The following is a 20,323-nucleotide window of genomic DNA, read 5'->3' on the forward strand; positions in this document are numbered from 1 at the left end:
ATCATGGACGGTGCCGCTCTGCTGTACTGACAGGGGACAGTCCCTTGAAGAGACTGTATTACCCGTACCGGCGGTGCCCAGGTCAGGCAGCACTGACTCCGTCATGGCACTGAGAGCCCTCGCCGTTGGTAACATCTCCGGCGCGCAGGGAACAGCAGGCTCAACCACAGTGCGTACTGGGGAGCTGTCAGGCACCGGATTCGACGGCCCTCGTGGGGCCGGGATCCATGGTACCGAGGTCATCAGAGCTTCGGTAGGTGCCGGTGCCGGGAGAACCGAGTTAGATAAGCCGTCTGGCTGGGGTGCCGTCAGCACTGAAGCAGCGGGAGTAATACGCTCAACCACGGCGCGTGCCGGGGAGCCGTCGGGCACCGGATTCGATAGCCCTTGTGGGACTGGAATCGACGGTGCCGATGGAAGCAGCCGGAACAGGAGCTCAACCACGGCACGTGCCTGGGAGCCGTCAGGCACCGGATTCTATGGCCCTTGCGGGACCGGGATCGACGGTGCCGACGTCATCGGTGCCGCAGCAGGTGTCGGTGCCGGGCGATCCGACTTAGACTATCCCTCTGGCCGCGGTGCCGTTGGCACGGAAGCAGCCGGAGGATTAGCTCGACCACGGCGCGTGCCGGGGAGCCGTCAGGCACCGGATACTACGGCCCTTGCGGGACCAGGATCGACGGTGCCGACGTCATCGGTGCCGCAGCAGGTGTCGGTGCCGGGCGATCCGACGTAGACGAGCTCTCTGGCTGCGGTGCCGTTGGCACGGAAGCAGCCGGAGCAATACGCTCAACCACGGCGCGTGCCGGGGAGCCGTCAGGCACCGGATTCTACGGCCCGTGTGGGACCGGGATCGACGGTGCCGACGCCATCGGTGCCGCAGCAGGTGTCGGTGCCGGGCGATCCGACGGAGACGAGCCCTCTGGCTGCGGTGCCGTTGGCATGGAAGCAGCCGGAGCAATACGCTCAACCACGGCGCGTGCCGGGGAGCCGTCAGGCACCGGATTCTACGGCCCGTGTGGGACCGGGATCGACGGTGCCGACGCCATCGGTGCCGCAGCAGGTGTCGGTGCCGGGCGATCCGACGTAGACGAGCCCTCTGGCTGCGGTGCCGCTGGCACGGAAGCAGCAGGAGCAATACGCTCAACCACGGCGCGTGCCGGGGAGCCGTCAGGCACCGGATTCCACGGCCCTTGTGGGACCGGGATCGACGGTGACGACGTCATCGGTGCCGTAGCAGGCGTCAGCGCCGGGCGATCCGACTAGACGAGCTCTCTGGCTGCGGTGCCGCTGGCACGGAAGCAGCAGGAGCAAGACGCTCAACCACGGCGTGTGCCGGGGAGCCGTCAGGCACCGGATTCTACGGCCCTTATGGGACCGGGATCAACGGTGACGACGTCATCGGTGCCGTAGTAGGTGTCAGCGCCGGGCGATCCGACTAGACGAGCTCTCTGGCTGCGGTGCCGCTGGCACGGAAGCAGCAGGAGCAATACGCTCAACCACGGCGCGTGCCGGGGAGCCGTCAGGCACCGGATTCTACGGCCCTCGTGGGACCGGGATCGACGGTGCCGACGTCGTCGGTGCCGGGCGAGCCATCTTAGACGAGCTGTCTAGCTGTGGTGCAGCTGGCACAGAAGCAGCAGGAGCAGTAAGCTCTACCACGGCGCGAGCCGGGGAGCTGCCAGGCACCGGATTCCCTGGTCCTGGGGGACTGGAATCGACGGAGCCGAAGTCATCGGTGCCTCTGCAGGCCGGATAACGCAACTGAGGCGAGCTCTCTGGCTGCGATGCAGGTGGCACGGAAGTAGCGGGAGCAGGGGGCTCAACCACGGCGCGTGCCGGGGAGCCGCCAGGCACCAGCAGGAATCGTAGACTCTCTCGACCTCGGAAGAAGGGAGCGGTGCCGAGTCGACATCGGTGCCGGCGACGGTCGGTGCCGAAAGGCCTTGGTGGTACCGGCGGGGTCCGGTGCCGAGGAGGCGCTTCTGCCCGCCGCTTGAACATCGCTCCGCGCCCAAGGTGGAGGGGCAAGTGAAAGTCCCGCACCTTTTTGTTCTCGGCTTAAAAGCCTTGCAAATGGGGCACTTATCTGTCAAGTGTGATTCCCTGAGGCACTTCAAACAGGAGTCATGTAGGTCTCTCTTCGGCCGCGGCTTCTGGCAAGCCGGGCCCCTTTTGAAAACCCGGTGAGCCATTCATGGCTCCGGCACTGGGCTCATGGAAGGGGCTACTTCCTGAACCCCGCTAACTAAACTAACCATGTTAGCAAAGAAAACACGTATAACCATACAAATATATATATAAAAGGGTTATAACTGCATAATTATATACAAGAAAACGAGTAGCTAGGGAAGTGGAGGTCAGCTAAGCCGCGCTCCACTGTTCCAACGACCGACACGGGCGGTAAGAAGGAACTGAGGAGCGGGTGGGCCGGCAGGAGTATATATGGAGCGCCATGGTGGCGCCACTCTAGGGGGCGACCTGCCGGCCCACTGAGTTGCTAGGGTAAAAGTTTTCCGACGAATGTGCACGCGCGGCGCGTACACCTAACTGGAATGGATATGAGCAATCACTCGAAGAAGAATTAACCTTTAGGTAAACACTACCCATAAGAAATTTCAAGCCACGAGGAATATTTTAATTACAATTGTGCCCCAACCGATATCAGGGTCTCATTACATTTGGCACCACACACACACACACACACACACACACACACACACACACACACACACACACACACACACACACACACACACCCTCAGAGATACTGCAATCTAAACAGAAGCGAGGCAATATTATAAATGTTGTATATTAAATTCAAATATACAATATTAAAATAACCACAGGCAAGAGAGGAAGTGTCTCTATTTTTACAAATGGGGAACTGAGGCACAGAGATATTAAATGACCTGACTAGGGTCACAAAGGGAGTCTGTGGAAAAAGCAAGAATTGCTGAATCCCAGTTAGACTTAGTCACAAGACCACCATTCCACTTGAATTTTCTTCCGTAGTTCAGAACAGATGGAAAACAAAATGTCAGAATAGAATAGTTCTGAGAAGCATTTCTATAGAGGTGATATTCTAATACATAAATTGACACCTATTACACATTTGTTCGTATAGGAAGTTAAATAAATGTTACGTAAATACCACCACAGGGGAACAACAGAAACATGCTGTACCTGGTGTATCCTCAGCAAGAATGGAATTCCAAATGTCCCAAAAACCTCTTTGTGGAAATGTGCTACTGTGATTAGCATCTCATTTTCCTTATCTATATCTACCTGGTCCAGAGGGATTTCCTATATTAACATATACAAACGGTGATCATGATAAGTTTAAACTGCCACAATAAACATTACCATGAAATATCAGAAAGCATCACTGACTAGTGGTCTTTACATGATTAATAATTTGACCAACAACATATTCATGTTCTTTCTTTTTACTTCTTATACTTACTTATATTCCTTCTGAAAATAGCTTTTGTTGATATGATATGGAAGTGGCCCTATTTCTAACGGACTTCTGTTATTTGCCATTTTTCTTTAACTGACAGGAGAAGCCAGGAGTCCTCAGGAGCACTGATTTGCTCATGAACTGCTAGCAAGCTGCTGCCAGAGTAATAATGCAATGCTCTCTTTCTTGCTTCCTTGCAATACAAATTTGTATTGACAGCTTAATTTCATTTTCTACTTATGAGTTCTTATGTAAGCAAAGTTCTCAGTGCTTAAAGTTAAAAAAAAAAAAAAAGTTTGCCGCACTGAATGCAAATTTTGAGAAAAGTCAACCCAACCTATCTCATTTGACTTAAACATCCAACCTTAATTAAGAAGGAATGGAATAAAGTATGTAGGCACAAACAGACTTATTTTCTTATTGGAAAATAGGGCCTAAGTATAAAAATATACAATATATATGAGCCCTAATGTCAATCTTGGAATTACTGCTGAGGAGGCAATTTCCTCACAGACAGCTCCTTACAAAGCTTTCATTTCCTGTTAACATTTTATGCTCAAATGTTATTGTAAGAGTGAAACTGTTACAAGATCAAGAACTTCAAGCTATTCTGAAGTGAAGGAGAAACTAGGTTTTACTATTTTTAGAGGGATTCTAAAAAAAAAAAAAAAAAAAGTCGGTTAGTTAGTTCATTCAAATGGTCACAATATTTGAACATCAGAATCTAAGGATGGATAATTACTATTTGGAGAATGCAGCCCTCTCAAAAACAAGTGCCTCATATTTCTTTAATGAACAAAAAACAACAACAACAACAACAAAAAAACCAAAACCATACAACATTTACCTCTATTCGAAATGTTCGACTTGTTGCTGGTGATAAACACTCTAACAGCTCATCTTCCTGATGGACACCAATTATTTTGTAGCTTACAATTTCTAGAAGCCTTAAAATCAAAATGAATAGGAAAAGAATTAAAAATCAATGCAACATATCTCTACTAAATCTTTAGCATATTACTATATCCATAATTAAATATTAATACTGAATAGTTATTTTAAAAATGTATTCCTACTTTGGAATAATTAAGCAGTCAACTCAGTCCTGAATAGTGAGTGAGTGTATCTGCAGCATAAGCCCACAGATGTTTGTTTAAATTATCTTCTGAAGTCTCTCCAAGTTATATGACAGTCTTTATTTTTGGAAAATTAATGGCATAAACTGTTGAATAATGCAATAAATCATTGTAATTTGTCTGAATTTGAGGTTGAAATCTATGAATGTTAAAAATCGCTAGGATTTAATTCTAGGAAGTGGCATAAGAATTTTTTTTAACGAATTTAGCTCATAATTAATTATACTTGCAGATATTCCAAAAACTAAGAGCTCTAAAGCCCTTAACAATTTTTAAACCCACAGTGACAGACTACGTTAACATGCATTTGATTTTTCACTGTGCTTTAAATCATAAAATTGTTCAGTTAGGTGAAATCCACACTGTCATATCCATTGATCTATATTTTAAAATAACTGTTTTCTTTAGCTACCTTTTCTACTTACCTTAGTTTTCCCGAACCTTTCTCACAGAGTTCTACTGCTTTTTTACATTCTTCTAACAGGTCCCGTACACACCCGTGTTTATCTGGATATAGTGTTATTTCCTTTAAACACAATATTTAAAATGAGACAATCAATGCATAGAGAAACTGAAACCAATGCACAGAAAACACTGAAATCTGACTTATTACTAGACCTTGCTCAACAGATAATGATCACTGACGTGCATAAAAAAGGTTTTTTTTGTTTTTTTTTAATTCTCTTTTCTAGAAACAGTACTATGGAAGCCACATAACATTTTCAGGACACTGCCCAGAAAGCAATGGATGCAACTTTTCTTCTTAATGGAAATTTCAAAGAGGTACAATTACTAAAAAAACCCAACACAACAAATTTTATGTTTTTGGTTTAATCCTTAAAAGTCAACATTATATAAGATGCAACATGTTATCACAATACTATCCAAAGGCTTATGGGAAAAGAAATTACAATCAATCCAGTGTGGTAGCTAATACTGTACTAACCTCTTCCCTAAATTGGCTATTTAGCCATATGCACTTAAAACTTCTCCTGTTTTCAAAGTCAGTAATTTTCATTTTAAGCTAGGGAAAAAAACAAACAAAAAACAGATACACTTTAGACATACTTGTAAAGGCAACAAAAGCACAAAAGCACAGTGGTATAAAAAAGGACTCATACCTGCTGATAATAAAGTTTTTTAGGTTGTCTAGGTTTGAAGAACTGCAGGAGATCTCTTAAAGTACCTTCATAATTATGTCTAAGAGGATTACCTGGGCCATCCCTATAACTATACAAGAAAACAACATATAAATATCACTTCATAATCCATCATCACAAAGTAAACGTCTGTTAAGAATGCAAAATAAATTTAACTTCCAGCACTCAAATTTATAAAATTTCTCCTTGGTATGAAACCGGCAGCACTATATTCACAGTGATTTAAGGGGAGATTTTCAAATGCCCATAAGAGATCAAGAAGCACAATTCTCAGTAACTTTCAATGGGAGTTTTTGTGTTTTTGTTTTTTTAAAGTCACATCTTTAATCTTTGTGCAATGGCAGACAGAGGTTCCTCCAACACGTAGAATAAGTTAGTGCAGCAGTTCCTATACTTGCTGTCATTTCTAGAGGCTTAATCTGTGGAGGCATAGGAAAAAAATAAAACATAACATTTCCCAGTGAAAACAGTATAGAATCTATAAAAAGCTATAGTGGGTTACTAAAACCAGGTACATGATCCTTGAGTATCAAGGAAGATATTTAATTTTAAAAAACTATAACTTACATTTGCAAGATTAAGAACTAGGGCATAATTTCTCTGGCTGTCACAGTTTATTGGCAGACATGCCAAACCCGCGAAAAACATGTGAGTTGCTTGCTGGCTAGTTTTGGGCTTGTAGTCTGCTGTAGCTTGTTGCTTCTTTTTTTTGACCAGCTCCTGGCAAGCAGGGCCAAGGTGGGTAGAGAGTCAGGGGCGCACAGCGGGCTCACCATAGTCCCAGACTGCACGCCAGGGAAATCAAGTCACACAGAGTGCTGGGGTTCTTCGGAACTGGTTTGTTTTGAAATGGGATTAGCTTGATTTTTGTCTTACTGTGAAAGTCGGGGTGCTTATTACCGCAAAAAATCTGGCAACGGTAGTTATGGGCCCATATACACCACAGGAATAACCACTAATGTGCTGTTCTTTCTCATGTTATGCCATAGTTTTTTGTTGACAGATAACAGTTTTACAGTTGTGTCTGGAAACAATGCACTGACATACTAGCATCAATAGTGAGGGTAGCTGCTGATGCTCTTATCTCGTGTGCACCCCCTTCAGAATAGAGAAGGGCTCTATCCCACAAATGCTCATTTCCTCCTTGGCATTCACTCACTCATTCCCAGATCTCCAAGAGACAGCTATTTCCCACTAAAAATATGCCCTCACTTTGAGATAAGCCACATTCTCTTCTTTCTTGGCACACTTAGCTTCTCCTACATTGTCTCGAGACATCCATCCATGGACCAACACCTTCCCACGCTTTCCACTGATCCTCTTCCACCAATGAAGGAGCATAAGTGTGATTTCCTTAACTTCCTCTTCTGCTACTTTGATTCCTCATCCCATTGGTTTGTGTCTATCATTCCTCATCTGATTCTTTTCCCCCACCAGACAGATTCAGGAGGGAAGGCCGCTCCAACACTTGGTTAAGGCTTACTTCCACTACAATCCAGTGATATATTTTGCCACTTAAAATGCACAAGTATCCATTTGAAATGAGTCCAAGAAACTCTAATACATAATAGTTTTAGACGTAATTAAGGAAAAATACTTTTAATTGGTTTTGTATATAGACTAACTTTCCCAGAAAGGCATATTCAATTCAGTGTTCAAAAAGTGCTATATGAAAGTATTAAAAAACCCCTCAGTATCTGCGTCAATTCAGTAGAATAAAAAAAATCACTAATATGTCAACTTTAGAAATGCAAGCTTGCAATTTAATTTAGCTCGGAGTCTTTCTTCTTGAATGCCATTTCTCCATTACCTCGATATAAAACTGTCCACTGTGGCTATCATCCTTTAAATGAAGGATTCCCCTTAAAGCCAGTCAACATAATTCTTTGAACTTGCTGCAAAGTGATGCATTCAAAACCTCCATGAGCCCAGAGAGATATCTGCTGCCTGAGTGTTTTGTGAAGCAGTGAATTAACAGTATACCTATCACCTAGGTTAATGGTCCCTTCATATATCAGTTTGGTAGACAATGTAAAACACAATGCTCACAATATGCAATTAAATGCACATTTTATAAAGTTCTTGAAAAGATATATTTGGTGATGTTAGCTGAAATAAAATTTAACTAGGCAAAGAACTAATTTTGTGGCAATGTGGAAAAAGCTATTAAATGATAACCTAACTCTAATCTGTTATATTTACAGGAACTCATCTTACCCTTGGGACTTGAAAAACTGTAGTAGCATTGGGTCTGTATTAAGTCTTTGTGCAACAGTCTTCGCAACCTGTAGAAATAAAAGCTTTTTAAAACTTCTAAATAATAAACCATTTATGACACTGCTTTGTCTAGGGTTATGCTTAATACTACCTCCATATTAGGTTCCAATAATCCAGTCAGAGACATAGAATACATACTAACTACATTAATAGTGACAGAGTCCAAGAGCAGATGTATTTGGTATATTAAATGGCAATCACCAGTTCTTGAAGATTCTAGGCCCATTAGCACCTTGTAGGAAAATTAGGTTGCATAGGTATACATGAAGGCATAATTTGGCTGAGTCTTATTACTGGTGATGATACAAAAAAACCTGAAAACACAGCAGACTTTCAGATCCCAAGATTGATGGGGAAAACCATCTTAAAACAAAACATCTCTTTCTTGTACATGAGCAAATTTTATTTGGAAGTCATTCTCGAAATGTAAGCAATCCTACTATGTCATTTTTAGAAAGACACTTTTCAAAGCAGAATAGCATTTTAAAGAAGGAAGTTCTTGTTTTCATACAACTGTTATTAGTAATAAAAAGGAAAACACTCTGGAAAGGAAACAACTGAAGTTGTGTTAACATAGGCAGACTATCTAAATATATTTAAAATTTTCTGTGAGCAGTAAGTGGCTCTTTAATGAAAACTTTAAAAAGGCAAGGTAGAAAGTATGAAAAGGAGACTGGGATTGTTTCTAATAGAACACACAATGTGCTAGGTGAAAAAACAGAAGTGAAAGCACAGCTCAGGCCCTGAAGAACTTCGTCTAAGAACATTTCATCCAAACAGTGGTATCTTGACCTACTAATTAATCTGAACCTGATTTTATTATATAACATGCCCCCACACGGCTGTGAATGGGAAAACAAAAGGAGAGGAAACAAAGTAGAGTGGAATACATACCTGAAAGTAATTCATTCTATTGGACAAAGTAACAACAAATCCGGGATCATTGGGGATAGTTTTATCACAGAAAATGACATCAACACGGTGGTAAAGGTCTCTGAAGTACTCTTTTGCTGTTGGCAGTTCACTGTTATCATTTTCTGGGTCGTCCCTACAAAAGCAGACAAATTGTACTATCTACATCATACAAGCAGTTAGGGGTGTTAAACATGTTCTACAGTAAATCAGAAATATTACTGAGAAATACAGAAATGAAGTTAGGAAACCTTTATAAAGATCCACCATTTGTACACACCAGCACTGTAATTGTCAGCTGTGAGTCATACCTTTTGAATATATATGTGCTGTGCAAGGACTTCTAACACATTTGCACATCATACATACTTATTTGGCAGCATGCTGACTCCATTTGTTTCAGAGCACAGTCTAATGGCACTGGTTCCCCCTTCCCTCCCCGGTATGCTACCACATACCTTTACTACATTGCTGAAAACATCTTACATTCTCATGGAAAGTTTTTATTAGTCACTTCACACAATGGCTGGATGTACAATAGCATCCCTTGAACCACAGATGTGAAATGTGTATAGACATTAGAATGGGTCACTACTGACTGGTACCCTTATCTTCTTGGCAGAGCAATAGCACCAGTGTACAAGCTGTGCACTTACCCAGAAGTCAGCAGCCAGCCAAAGGTGCATAACACCAACTGGGTCAACAGGGAATGCGAGTTCCAAGGCATGACATGAGAAATACATTCATCTCACATAATCTGGGGTAAGAGTGCTGAAGATAGACTAGCTGGCTTCCACCCACTGTCAGCCCATGGAGAGAAACAGAGCAACACAGTTGGGTGTGACCATCAGGAGTAAGAGCACAGAAATTCTGATTTATAGCCCTGACAAACTTAAGTAAGATCCCTTTACTGGATATAAGCTGCAGGAGTTCTCCTTTGCCTTGGAGATACCTCCAATAAGCACCAACATCCTTATTATTTGAACATGTGCTCAGTTAAGTCAGAAGCATGTCATCACTGTAGGCCGATGTGTGACTAGTAAAGGAACATGAGTAAGAGGAAAATGGAGACAGCTTAGTTTCAGGCTGAAGTTATAACACAGAGACTTAGACTAGAATTACAGCTAGGCTCTACAGTATAGTATTTCAGTTACAGTGGCTCCAAGGGCAAAGCTGAAGAATTCAGACTACCTGCTGAATACAGATCTTAGCATTATCACAATGTGAAGATCTATTTCAGTATTTATTGGTTTTCTAATTCAGGTGAAGAGGTATTTTTAAATCTTATGAGTGACAGTTTAATATTCTTAATAGTTTAATTCCCCCGCCCCAGTAAGTTGGTACTGCTGACTATGTCTGCCATTAAGCAACTATGCTTCTCAACATTTGAAAATCATTTTAAAACTGCTAAATAGAAAATCTTTCTCCACTTAAATTTAAGTGAACCAGGTGATGTAACCATGATTATAACCATCCCTTCAAAACACATACTTCTGAAACACTATGATGTCACCGTCCATGAGTTCATCAAGAGCCTTATCAAGAGATACATCATAGTCTTGAATTCTCTCTGTTAAATTCGGTTTAACTTCCTGCAGTAAAAGCAACAGTGAAAACAATTAGAAGAAATAAATGACAAAATAAGAAACGCTCACAGCTGCAAAAATATTGTAATGGAAGATGACTCTCTTCCTTTTTCAATCTAAATTTAAATGAAGGGGGGGTGAATTTTGATTTTTTTTAAATTCAAATAATATTTCATTTACAAACTTCACTGCTCACAATAGTTTACTATTTCTACTTCACCCATGAAATTTGCACTAGATTCTCTTTCAGTTAAATTGAATCAATTTTAAAATGTTTTATATAGTCCATCAAACCACCTCAATAGCCAGCCCCAATTCAAAATTCTCCAATGCTCCAAGACTTATTTTTCAAAACACGCAACTTTCAGAATAGTAGTGGAACCCAATTAATACTAGTTTGTTTTTGGCAAGGTGCAACTGATTCACACTATAACAAGCTGCCCTCTCCTTTTCAAAAGGAGTGGAAAGCCCCTAGAGTATTAAATACACACTATTTAAATTACGATAATACACACATATTGTGAGTTGTTTACTGGACTATAAATATCTTTGTTTAAAGGAACAGGTGGCAGACTCTTTTGTGGTCCTCACCCATACTATTTGAAAGAAGCAGCTTTTATAAGTGATTGTATATATGGAAGTTCCCTGGTAGGAGTTCTGCCTGTTAGTACGGAACTCTGTACATGCCCCAGGAACCACCAGTGAGAGCAATGTGGATGCTAGCAAAGCAGGCACCTAGTGGCATTAGAGCTCTCATTCCTACTGTAGCAAGGGCCTCACTGCAGATTCAAAACACAATAGAGCAATTTCAAGTTGTTATAAACATGTACTGCTCCTACACTTTGGTGAAAAGCTGCGGGAGCTCTCACTCGTTGCCTGCTGCCTCATATAGTGTAGTGGAGGCAGGAGAGGATGCACATTCCCTCCCCACAGCTGGAGACAGGTCACTGCAGATTCCCGAGCAGAGGGTCAGGCACTGGGAGCCATAGGCCAGCCTTGCAAGCAGCAACAGCTGTGCTATCATGGTGACTTGGGGAACATGCATGGATTTAGTGCTAACAGCACAGAGTGGCTCACCCAGGACTTCCATAACTATTTTTCTGAGTTTAAAAGTTTTCCTTACCTCAGACTGTGCAAGCGGAAGTTTTAAAGGGTAGGACTTTTTAGTCACAAAATACTAGTGGTGTTTTTGATTGTTGATTTTAAAGTTAGAATTCCAATATTCTCATGCCCATGTATTCAAAAACTTCAGAGCCATAACTTTTGGGGGGTAGAGCAGATTAACCAAACATTGCTGGGCACATCTTTAACAGTGAAAGCTCTGTTTGTTAACTGTAGGATGCACAAGCTGTAAAGTTTATTACTTTAAAATATCTGCTAGAATATGCAGCCAAATCATAACTAACAGCCAGTCCTGGAGGAGGAGGAATGCTAACAACCTTGAGAGAGTTTAACAGAGTTTTGTGGCTAAATTATTAGTCATACTGATGCAAAAAATCAATAAAATCTTATAAAAGGATTTTGACTTTTAATATTGGAGCAAGTGTCAGAGCAAGTGTTCAGAAATTGAGTTTCTGTGTATTCAGCTCCAGATTAAAGGAAACGGTAATGATTTTTTGAACAGCACAGAGAGCTAACATAAGTATTTATTAAAATAAAAATACATAATCAGATGCATTTTATAAATTAATTTTCAATAGTTCAGGGACACTGATCACTCTGAGTATTTCCATTCAGTGAATGGCACCATTTTATCTCAGTGAAACCTGTCTCTTGGTGATACAGCATTATATCTAATCAACAAGAGGTGGCTAACCTCATGTGGCTGATTAAACTTCACTGTTAAACCAACTGTTTGTAATCAAAGCTAGTTATTAATTTTTTCTTTTAGTTATAACATTAACCTTACAAGCGCTCAAACTGACTGATTTTCAGAGTTTCCAATGGGACCTAAGCCTCAGTTGGCTTCGTGTGTGGTGATGGTTTCTTGTCTAAATGTAATATCTAAAATTATTTTATTTCTCACTTAAAATGTTATGTTAGTGACATGTTCTTTGTATTTATGCGTCATGGTTAAAATCTTTTATATACATTGCAGTTTTTCCTTAGAGAAAAACTTGCTAATGACACACAAACCTAGATTTATTGTAGGAAAAATAATCAATCCAAACCTCATAGAGGATAAGGTTAGTTTCTTGGGGAAATCCTGCTCTCTCACACATAACTGGAAGCAAGTCACCTATTGGGGAAAAAAAAAAAGAACTGTGAAGTATATTATAGCTTTCACTAGTAGCGAAAGCTATGATTAAGGTTGCAAAAAGGTTCCATTATAACCCTCCAAGTTTTCAGATGTCCAACTTTATGACAAATTTCTTCTTTAAATTGAAACTTCCCATCCTTAGGTTTAACCCAAAAGGGGATTTATTTATTTATTTTTAAATTTGAGGAAATTTTGCACAGCCATCTCAATTCTGCTAGTGTAAAATAATGCCATAGTTTTAACCACACACAAAAAATAAACAGAGCTAGAGCAAAACCGAAAAGTTTTACGCATAACATTTTGCATGTAAGTTACTGCTAATGTAGAGCAACATTTGCTTTGCTTATGGGCAGAGACATTATTAACAATAAGAAATCCGAGTATCACTTCTGAACACGTTCAGTGCACATCCACTAAGGTTTTTCAGTGGAGCTTAATGAGGCTTCACCGTCTTTATGATGTCACATAGGAGTGAGGTGCACTAGAACTTTACACACAGTCTAACCAGACAGGCATAGGGGCTGCAGCTGCTGCTGGGACAATTTGCCTGAGGTCATTTTGCAAAATGTTGCAGCAGAACACTTGGCAAGAACACAAACTGTAACATTCAGGAATAAGAAAGAAAGTGGGAAAAGCAGATCCTGAGACTTTAGGGTGATTCTGCAACATTTGCTGTAGTCACCAACACACTGTAAATCCTAAATTTTTAAATAAAATTAGAAAGACACAGCTAGCCCAATACAAAAATCAATAGACTGCTGCCCCATTAACCCAGCCTTGCAGATAACTCTCTACAGCTAAATCTCAGCAGCAAAGACGGAACTCACAATTCCCCCACCCCCTTCATTTCAATGACATGTAAACTTCAAAGCCTCACTGGGAACACTTAAATTCTACAATTATTGAGCAAAAACAATTTTCTCTCTTTAAATATATATATGTATAAAGGCTCTTAAGTTATATTAATGAACCATTAAGGCTTCCCAGTTAAATTTAAGTTAGGAAATAGAAATGTTAAGGTTCCTGCAACCATGTTGCAAATCTTGCATATTTCATGCCATACTTTTAAAAATATACCAAATTATACATTTATCACATAAACACAGGAATAGAAAATACTATGCACGTCTAACAGACAGGTTAATGCTGCTGTAGAAGCCTTCATTTTTGTATTTCCTGAATTTTGCTTTCAACAGTATAACTAACATTAAATGCAAAATGTTATATTTATATAATTGATCATATTATATTACAGCTCAACAAGAGCTTAAAGACTTACGTATTTTACAGGATATAGGTGTGTAGATATGTCCACAGTAATTCAAACTCCGAGTCTTTGGATCATACATCTTCAGAAACAACATTACATCATCTGCAAGTGAAGAAACAAAAAATAATCTGAAGTAAAGCCATAATTTGAGCACATCTGAAGATTACCTAACTGTAAATTCCATTTTCACACTCAAGGCCACAGTAGTCACAAAACAATGTCTTTAATTAATAAGAAAACATGTAACCTGGTAACAAGATAAATTTCCTTAAAATACTTATTAAATATCAAAACCAAATAACCCACACACAGCTGACTAAATGAATTTTATTCATTCTACAACATCTGAAATCCCAGTTTCTCTCCACCCTGGAAGAGGAGAACACAAAATGAGGTCAAGTGATCAAACTAAACTAAGAGTCACAGTCTGACACTCTACCTGATGCACAGGATGTCTGAGCACCAAAGAAGCAGCACTCAGTGATTTTCAGGCACATACAGAATAAGAGATTTTGTATTTTCTGAAATTTTAGCATATATACTTACGATCTTTATCAAACTTGGGTAATGTTGCCCCAGTAGCTGCCATCTCTGGATCTACTGTTTCCAGGAATATTGTCCATGGATTTTCATTGTCACTGAGCTCAATCATCTGTGTGTTTAGGAAGCAGAATATACAAAACACAACATGAACAAAAAATGACTTTAGATGAGTTTCATATAGGCAGAAAACTTAGTGGAGTGGTCAAACTGCATAATTGAAATTAAAACAAAACAAGAACTTATAAGGAATCCTACACTGTTGGGAAAAGTCCTTCATTTTTAGTTCTGTTGGTGAGAGTTAAAGATCATATGCAATCCTCCACCAGCTTGCTGAAGTAAGCAAAACAATAACAAATATTGCTTTTGATGTGTGTTTTTTAAAAGTTACACAAGTTTTAAACTGCACAGAATTTAACTTAAAGTGAACTTTCTTGTATGTTTAAAAGTATTTTACTTCCATCCATATCCATTATTCTAGCAAGAACAAAAATTAAGGATAAACTTAACATAGGGGCTAGTACAATTTTTCGTATCCCTAATTTTATTGATATTTATATGCAACACTTTATTTTATGAAGTTTCTAAAGCATTCATGGAACGCATAACATTTTATATTATGTAGCAAAATTTAAATAAGTTTGTGTCAGTGACAGATGAATAATGATTGTGTCTCATTTCATTACAGTAAAAAGATCTAGATCTGCCAAATCTCAAAATCAATCCACTAAATCTCAAATCTACTCTAAATCAAAAGGTACTGTACACTGCTCCCAGATTTAACAAGTTTTTCTATAGTGTTACAGGGGACATAGGTTAGTTTTCAGCACTTAAGATTTGGATGTCCCGAGGCCACATCTTTACTGTTGGAACTGTAAATGAGACAGACTTAGAATTAACTTTTCCCTCCATTAGTAAATATTTACAGTTTTATTGCCATCCGCTTCATTATCTAACATCGCTGGTCGTTTAGTTCCATTACTTCTAGCTTGCATCGGCCACAACCGTATTTGATCCTGTGGAAATCCCTAAATTAAAAGAAAGTTAAAATTATAAGAAAAATAATAAAAAAAATTAATATACTTTAATAAAACCAGTCAAAACTAGTCCGTGTACAAACATTCAAACTATAACAGAAAGAAGTTACTCATCTTGTGCAGCATGTGTGTGTGTGTCACTACGGGTGCTCCACTGTAGGTGTGCTTGCCTCCCTGCACTGCTGATCACAGAACTTCAGTAGCAATGTCCACTAGACCCGCACATGTACTCTCATTCCTCATGCTGCATCACAAGGATAGTCAGCGATGTGGGCTAACTCCCCTCTCAGTTCCTTCTCTACCACAGTGTCATTCACAAGAACGCCAAAGCAGAGGGGAGGAGGGTGGGTTATGGAACACCCACTGGGACACACATCTCAAAGAACCATTGTTACTGCACAGGGTGAGTAACTACTACTTCTTCGAGTAGTGTCTTTATGGGTGCTCCACTGTAGGTGATTCCTGAGCAGCATCCCTTCCAGAGGAAGACTTCTTTAACTGACCCAACTCCAATGACAGCACAGTGGAGTCGAAAATGGCATCAGTGGCGGAGTCCCCAGTGATCTCATAATGTTCCATAAAAGTGTGGACTGACACCGCTCTACAAATCTCTTAAGATAGCAACACTCTTGAAGAAGGCGACGACGGATGAGGAGACAGATCTTGTAGAGTGTGTATGAATAATATGTGGAAGGGTTATATTGAGAACCTGGTAACACTGTCAGATGCAGTTCGAGACACACTTGGGGAGCCTGTGGGCTGATATTCCTGAGCCCTTGAATCTTTCCGCAGTAGAGAGGAAAAGCCTGGGGGACTTTCTGAAAGCCTTTGTCCTGTCCAGGTAAAAGGCTAATTCTCTCTTGATATCTAGAATGTGCAATATAGCCTCTCTCACGCCTTGGTGAGGCTTGGGATAGAAGGTCGGAAGATGAATCAATTAGTTCATTACCTTAGGAATGAATTTTGAATGTGGCCTGAGCACAACTTTGCCCTGAAAGAATACCATGGGGGGGGAGTGGAGAGGTTGGGGGGGGGGGGAAGAGATGTGCCATCAGAGCTACTCTTTCCTCTGTTCTCCTGGCTGAAGTAACTGCAATCAGCAAAGCTGTTTTCACTGTGAAACAGGGGGCTATGGGTTTGAAGGGAGGCCTAGTTAGTTCTTTCAGCACCAGGTTTAAGTCCCATGTGGGAGGAGGAAGTCAAGGTTGTGGGAGGAGGTTTACTATACTCCTGAGGAACCGTTTGGTGATTGGGTGTGACTGCACTGAGTATACCTCTACTGGAGGTGGAAGGATGTTATAGCTGATAGGTAGACTCAGAGAGCTTACAGACAGCCCCAATCTTTTTAGGGCCAGAGTATAGTCTAAGATGTTGAAGAGTCACGGATGTTGGGAAGATCTTTTGGGAAGTACACCAAATTCAAAACCTGGACCATTTTTGCACACAAGTATGTTGTGTTGAGGACTTTCTACTGTGTAATAATGCCACTTGCATGTCCTTTGAACAGAAGCGTTCTAGTTATTTGAACCAAGGAGCCATGCCTTGAGACAGAGAACCCCCAAGCTGAGATGTGGAGGATAGCCATTGTCCGGGGACAATAGTACGGAGCGACTGGGAGAGCGATCGGCAGGCATGTTGCGAGCTGTGACTGATAAAGGAACCAGGTCCGTCTCGGTCAAATAGGAGCGATCAGAATGATGTGTGAACAGTCTTTTTTTAAATTTTCAGCAGGACCTTCAATAGTAGGGAAAAAGGAGAAAAGACGTAAAGAAGTCCCCATCCCAGGGGCAGACAGCATCACCTACGGAGCACTGTCTTATCCCTGCTCTGGAGCAGTAGCAGGGACATTTCTTGTTCAAGTAGTGAAAAGGGTCTGTGGTCGGTGTCCCCTACTGCCTGAATAGATCGTGAAGTACTACTGGGTCTATCTCACACTTGTGGTCATGTGGGAATTAGTGACAGATCCGGCAGGTAGTTTGCTGACAGTGTGACATGGTGGGAGACACACCAGTTCCATAATCTCATTGCCTCTGCACAGAGGGAGGGTGATCAGGCTCTCCCTTGTTGATTTATGTAGTACATGCAGGTTATCTGTTAGGACTCTTGTGTGTGATCCTTTGATCACCGGGAAGAAGTGAGTGCAGGCATTCCTGACTGGCCTTAGGTTGAGGAGGTTGATGTGAAGGGATCTCTCTGTGGGTGACCATTTGTGACGGTATTAAGTCCATTTAGATATGCACATCTCCCCCCATCCCACATGAGCAATGTGTCAGTGATTAGAAGAAACGAGGGGGGGATTTGCAAAAAGGGAATCCCTTTGAAAAAGTCCATTAGGTCTTTCCACCAATCTAAGGAGATTTTGACCCACGTGGGTGGTGAAAGGGGTTTATCTATCTGTCCCTGTTTGGGCTGTAAACAACATCTGGAGGCACCACATGTGAAGCTTTGGCATGTGGTATTACCGCTTTGCCTGCTGCTATGTGCCCCGAGTTGCAGGCAGTGTCTGGCTGATATTTGTAGGCTGTTTTGAATGGTCTATATCAGTGTGCTAAAGAGAAGAAACTGTTTGAGCAAGGGGAGCTCTGGTCTCTAGAGCTGAGGTAAGCGCCTATGAATACCAAGTGCTGCACTGGAGTGAGGGTTGATTTCTAGATGTTGATCTGTAAACTCACTTCTGTAAACAAGTGTATTGCAGCTTCGGTGACTCGGTGAGCCTCTTGTAGAGGCCGGGCTGAGGAGGTAATCGTCCCAGATACAGGTAAATCATGATCCCTTGGGAGTAAGTGGGCGGCCACTACTGAGAGAACCTTGGAAAATGCTCTTGGGCTGATGACAGTCTGAAGGGGAGCACCCTGTATTGACAGTGGTCTTATCCTAGAGAGGATCTGAGAAACTGTCTGAGAGTCAGTAGGATTGAGATATGAAAATAGATGTCCTGAAGGTCGAGGGCTGAAAACCAGTCTCCCTGTTCCAACGCTGGAATGACGGTTGCTAAAGTGACCATCTTGAATTTTTAAGCCTTGATAAACTTGTTGAGAGCTTTGAGGTCTAGTATGGGTCTCGAACCTCCTTTCCTTTTGGGTATTAGGAAATAACAGGAGTAGAACCCTTTGCCTTCCAGATGTTTGAGGTACTGGTTCTATGGCTCCTAACTGGAGATGTTCTACCTCGTGTCCCACTGGGGTGGCGGCACAGAGGTTGGTGGTGGTGCCTATGGATGGCCATGCCAAGATGGTGATGATGGGGCCATCTGAGGATATCCTTGAGGCTCTGCTGATATTGGGCATCATAAGGAGCCTTTGAGGAGTACTGAGATGCTACCTCCTCAGGTTCACTGTCTGAGCTCTCACTGGAGAGCAGGGGAGCATGGCAGAGCAGTGGGGAAGACTCCTGTGCCAAACAAACTCGGTGCGGAGGTCCCGGCACTAAGGATGCCTGGAGAGCAGGAATTCCAGTGGTGCCGTTCGACTCAGTGCTGTTGGCAGTACTGTGGGGGACAGGAGTCTTGCCCATACTGTTTGCTCTGGTGCCAGATGAGGTGTCGAGGACGGTACCGATGAGGAATCATATACTGATGTTTTCTTAGAGGAGTGATTACCCCTGCCTTTGTCCCTTGCTGCTGTTGACTCGGTGCCTGTGCCCATCAGCTGTAGGCTTGTCAACAGTATCTGCCACTGAGGACTTCCATGAGCACCGGACCGAGAAGGTCTTTGTGCTGGTGGTAGTGAGGACACCAAGAGTGCCAGAGAACGTTTATGGCTATGTTGGGGCTCAGTGTGGGGACTTCTGCTCTTTTTTTGATGATTTGTGAGAGGGGTCAGCACCTTGTTTCTTCGACTCACAGCCTTTAGATGTTATGGGCTATGGGGAAGACTGAAGTCTGAAAGGTGACTCGTGGCACGAGTATGGAGAGGGTTGAAGAGCTGCCTCCATAGACTCATAGACTCTAGGACTGGAAGGGACCTCGAGAGGTCATCGAGTCCAGTCCCCTGCCCTCATGGCAGGACCAAATACTCTCTAGACCATCCCTAATAGACATTTATCTAACCTACTCTTAAATATCTCCAGAGATGGAGATTCCACAACTTCCCTAGGCAATCTATTCCAGTGTTTAACTACCCTGACAGTTAGGAACTTTTTCCTAATGTCCAACCTAAATCTCCCTTGCTGCAGTTTAAGCCCATTGCTTCTTGTTCTATCATTGGAAGCTAAGGTGAACAAGTTTTCTCCCTTCTCCTGATGACACCCTTTTAGATACCTGAAAACTGCTATCATGTCCCCTCTCAGTCTTCTCTTTTCCAGACTAAACAAACCCAATTCCTTCAGCCTTCCTTCATAGGTCATGTTCTCAAGACCTTTACTCATTCTTGTTGCTCTTCTCTGGACCCTCTCCAATTTCTCCATATCTTTCTTGAAATGCAGTGCCCAGAACTGGACGCAATACTCCAGTTGAGGCCTAACCAGCGCAGAGTAAAGCGGCAGAATGACTTCTCGTGTCTTGTTTACAATACACCTGTTAATGCATCCCAGAATCACATTTGCTTTTTTTGCAACACTATCACACTGTTGACTCATATTAAGCTTGTGGTCTACTATGACCCCTAGATCTCTTTCTGCCATACTCCTTCCTAGACAGTCTCTTCCCATTCTGTATGTGTGAAACTGATTGTTCCTTCCTAAGT

At 42.0% G+C, this 20,323-nt stretch overlaps 1 protein-coding gene across 1 annotated transcript in view; it reads right to left on the bottom strand.

The window, feature by feature from the left end:
• USP7 (ubiquitin specific peptidase 7) overlaps positions 1-20,323 on the bottom strand; it is a 119,849-nt gene that overhangs the window by 12,117 nt on the left and 87,409 nt on the right. Inside the window, exons 17-28 of the mRNA XM_030576795.1 lie at positions 15,531-15,632; positions 14,611-14,716; positions 14,074-14,166; positions 12,706-12,773; positions 10,440-10,540; positions 8,931-9,084; positions 7,977-8,044; positions 5,721-5,829; positions 5,546-5,623; positions 5,025-5,125; positions 4,311-4,410; positions 3,187-3,306 (exon numbers count right to left, since the gene is read on the bottom strand). Of these exons, the coding sequence (XP_030432655.1) occupies positions 3,187-3,306; positions 4,311-4,410; positions 5,025-5,125; positions 5,546-5,623; positions 5,721-5,829; positions 7,977-8,044; positions 8,931-9,084; positions 10,440-10,540; positions 12,706-12,773; positions 14,074-14,166; positions 14,611-14,716; positions 15,531-15,632 (1,200 nt within the window). The remainder of the gene's footprint in view (positions 1-3,186; positions 3,307-4,310; positions 4,411-5,024; positions 5,126-5,545; positions 5,624-5,720; positions 5,830-7,976; positions 8,045-8,930; positions 9,085-10,439; positions 10,541-12,705; positions 12,774-14,073; positions 14,167-14,610; positions 14,717-15,530; positions 15,633-20,323) is intronic.

This window comes from Gopherus evgoodei, chromosome 10 (assembly GCF_007399415.2).
Source record: "Gopherus evgoodei ecotype Sinaloan lineage chromosome 10, rGopEvg1_v1.p, whole genome shotgun sequence".
Classification (NCBI taxonomy): domain Eukaryota; kingdom Metazoa; phylum Chordata; order Testudines; family Testudinidae; genus Gopherus; species Gopherus evgoodei.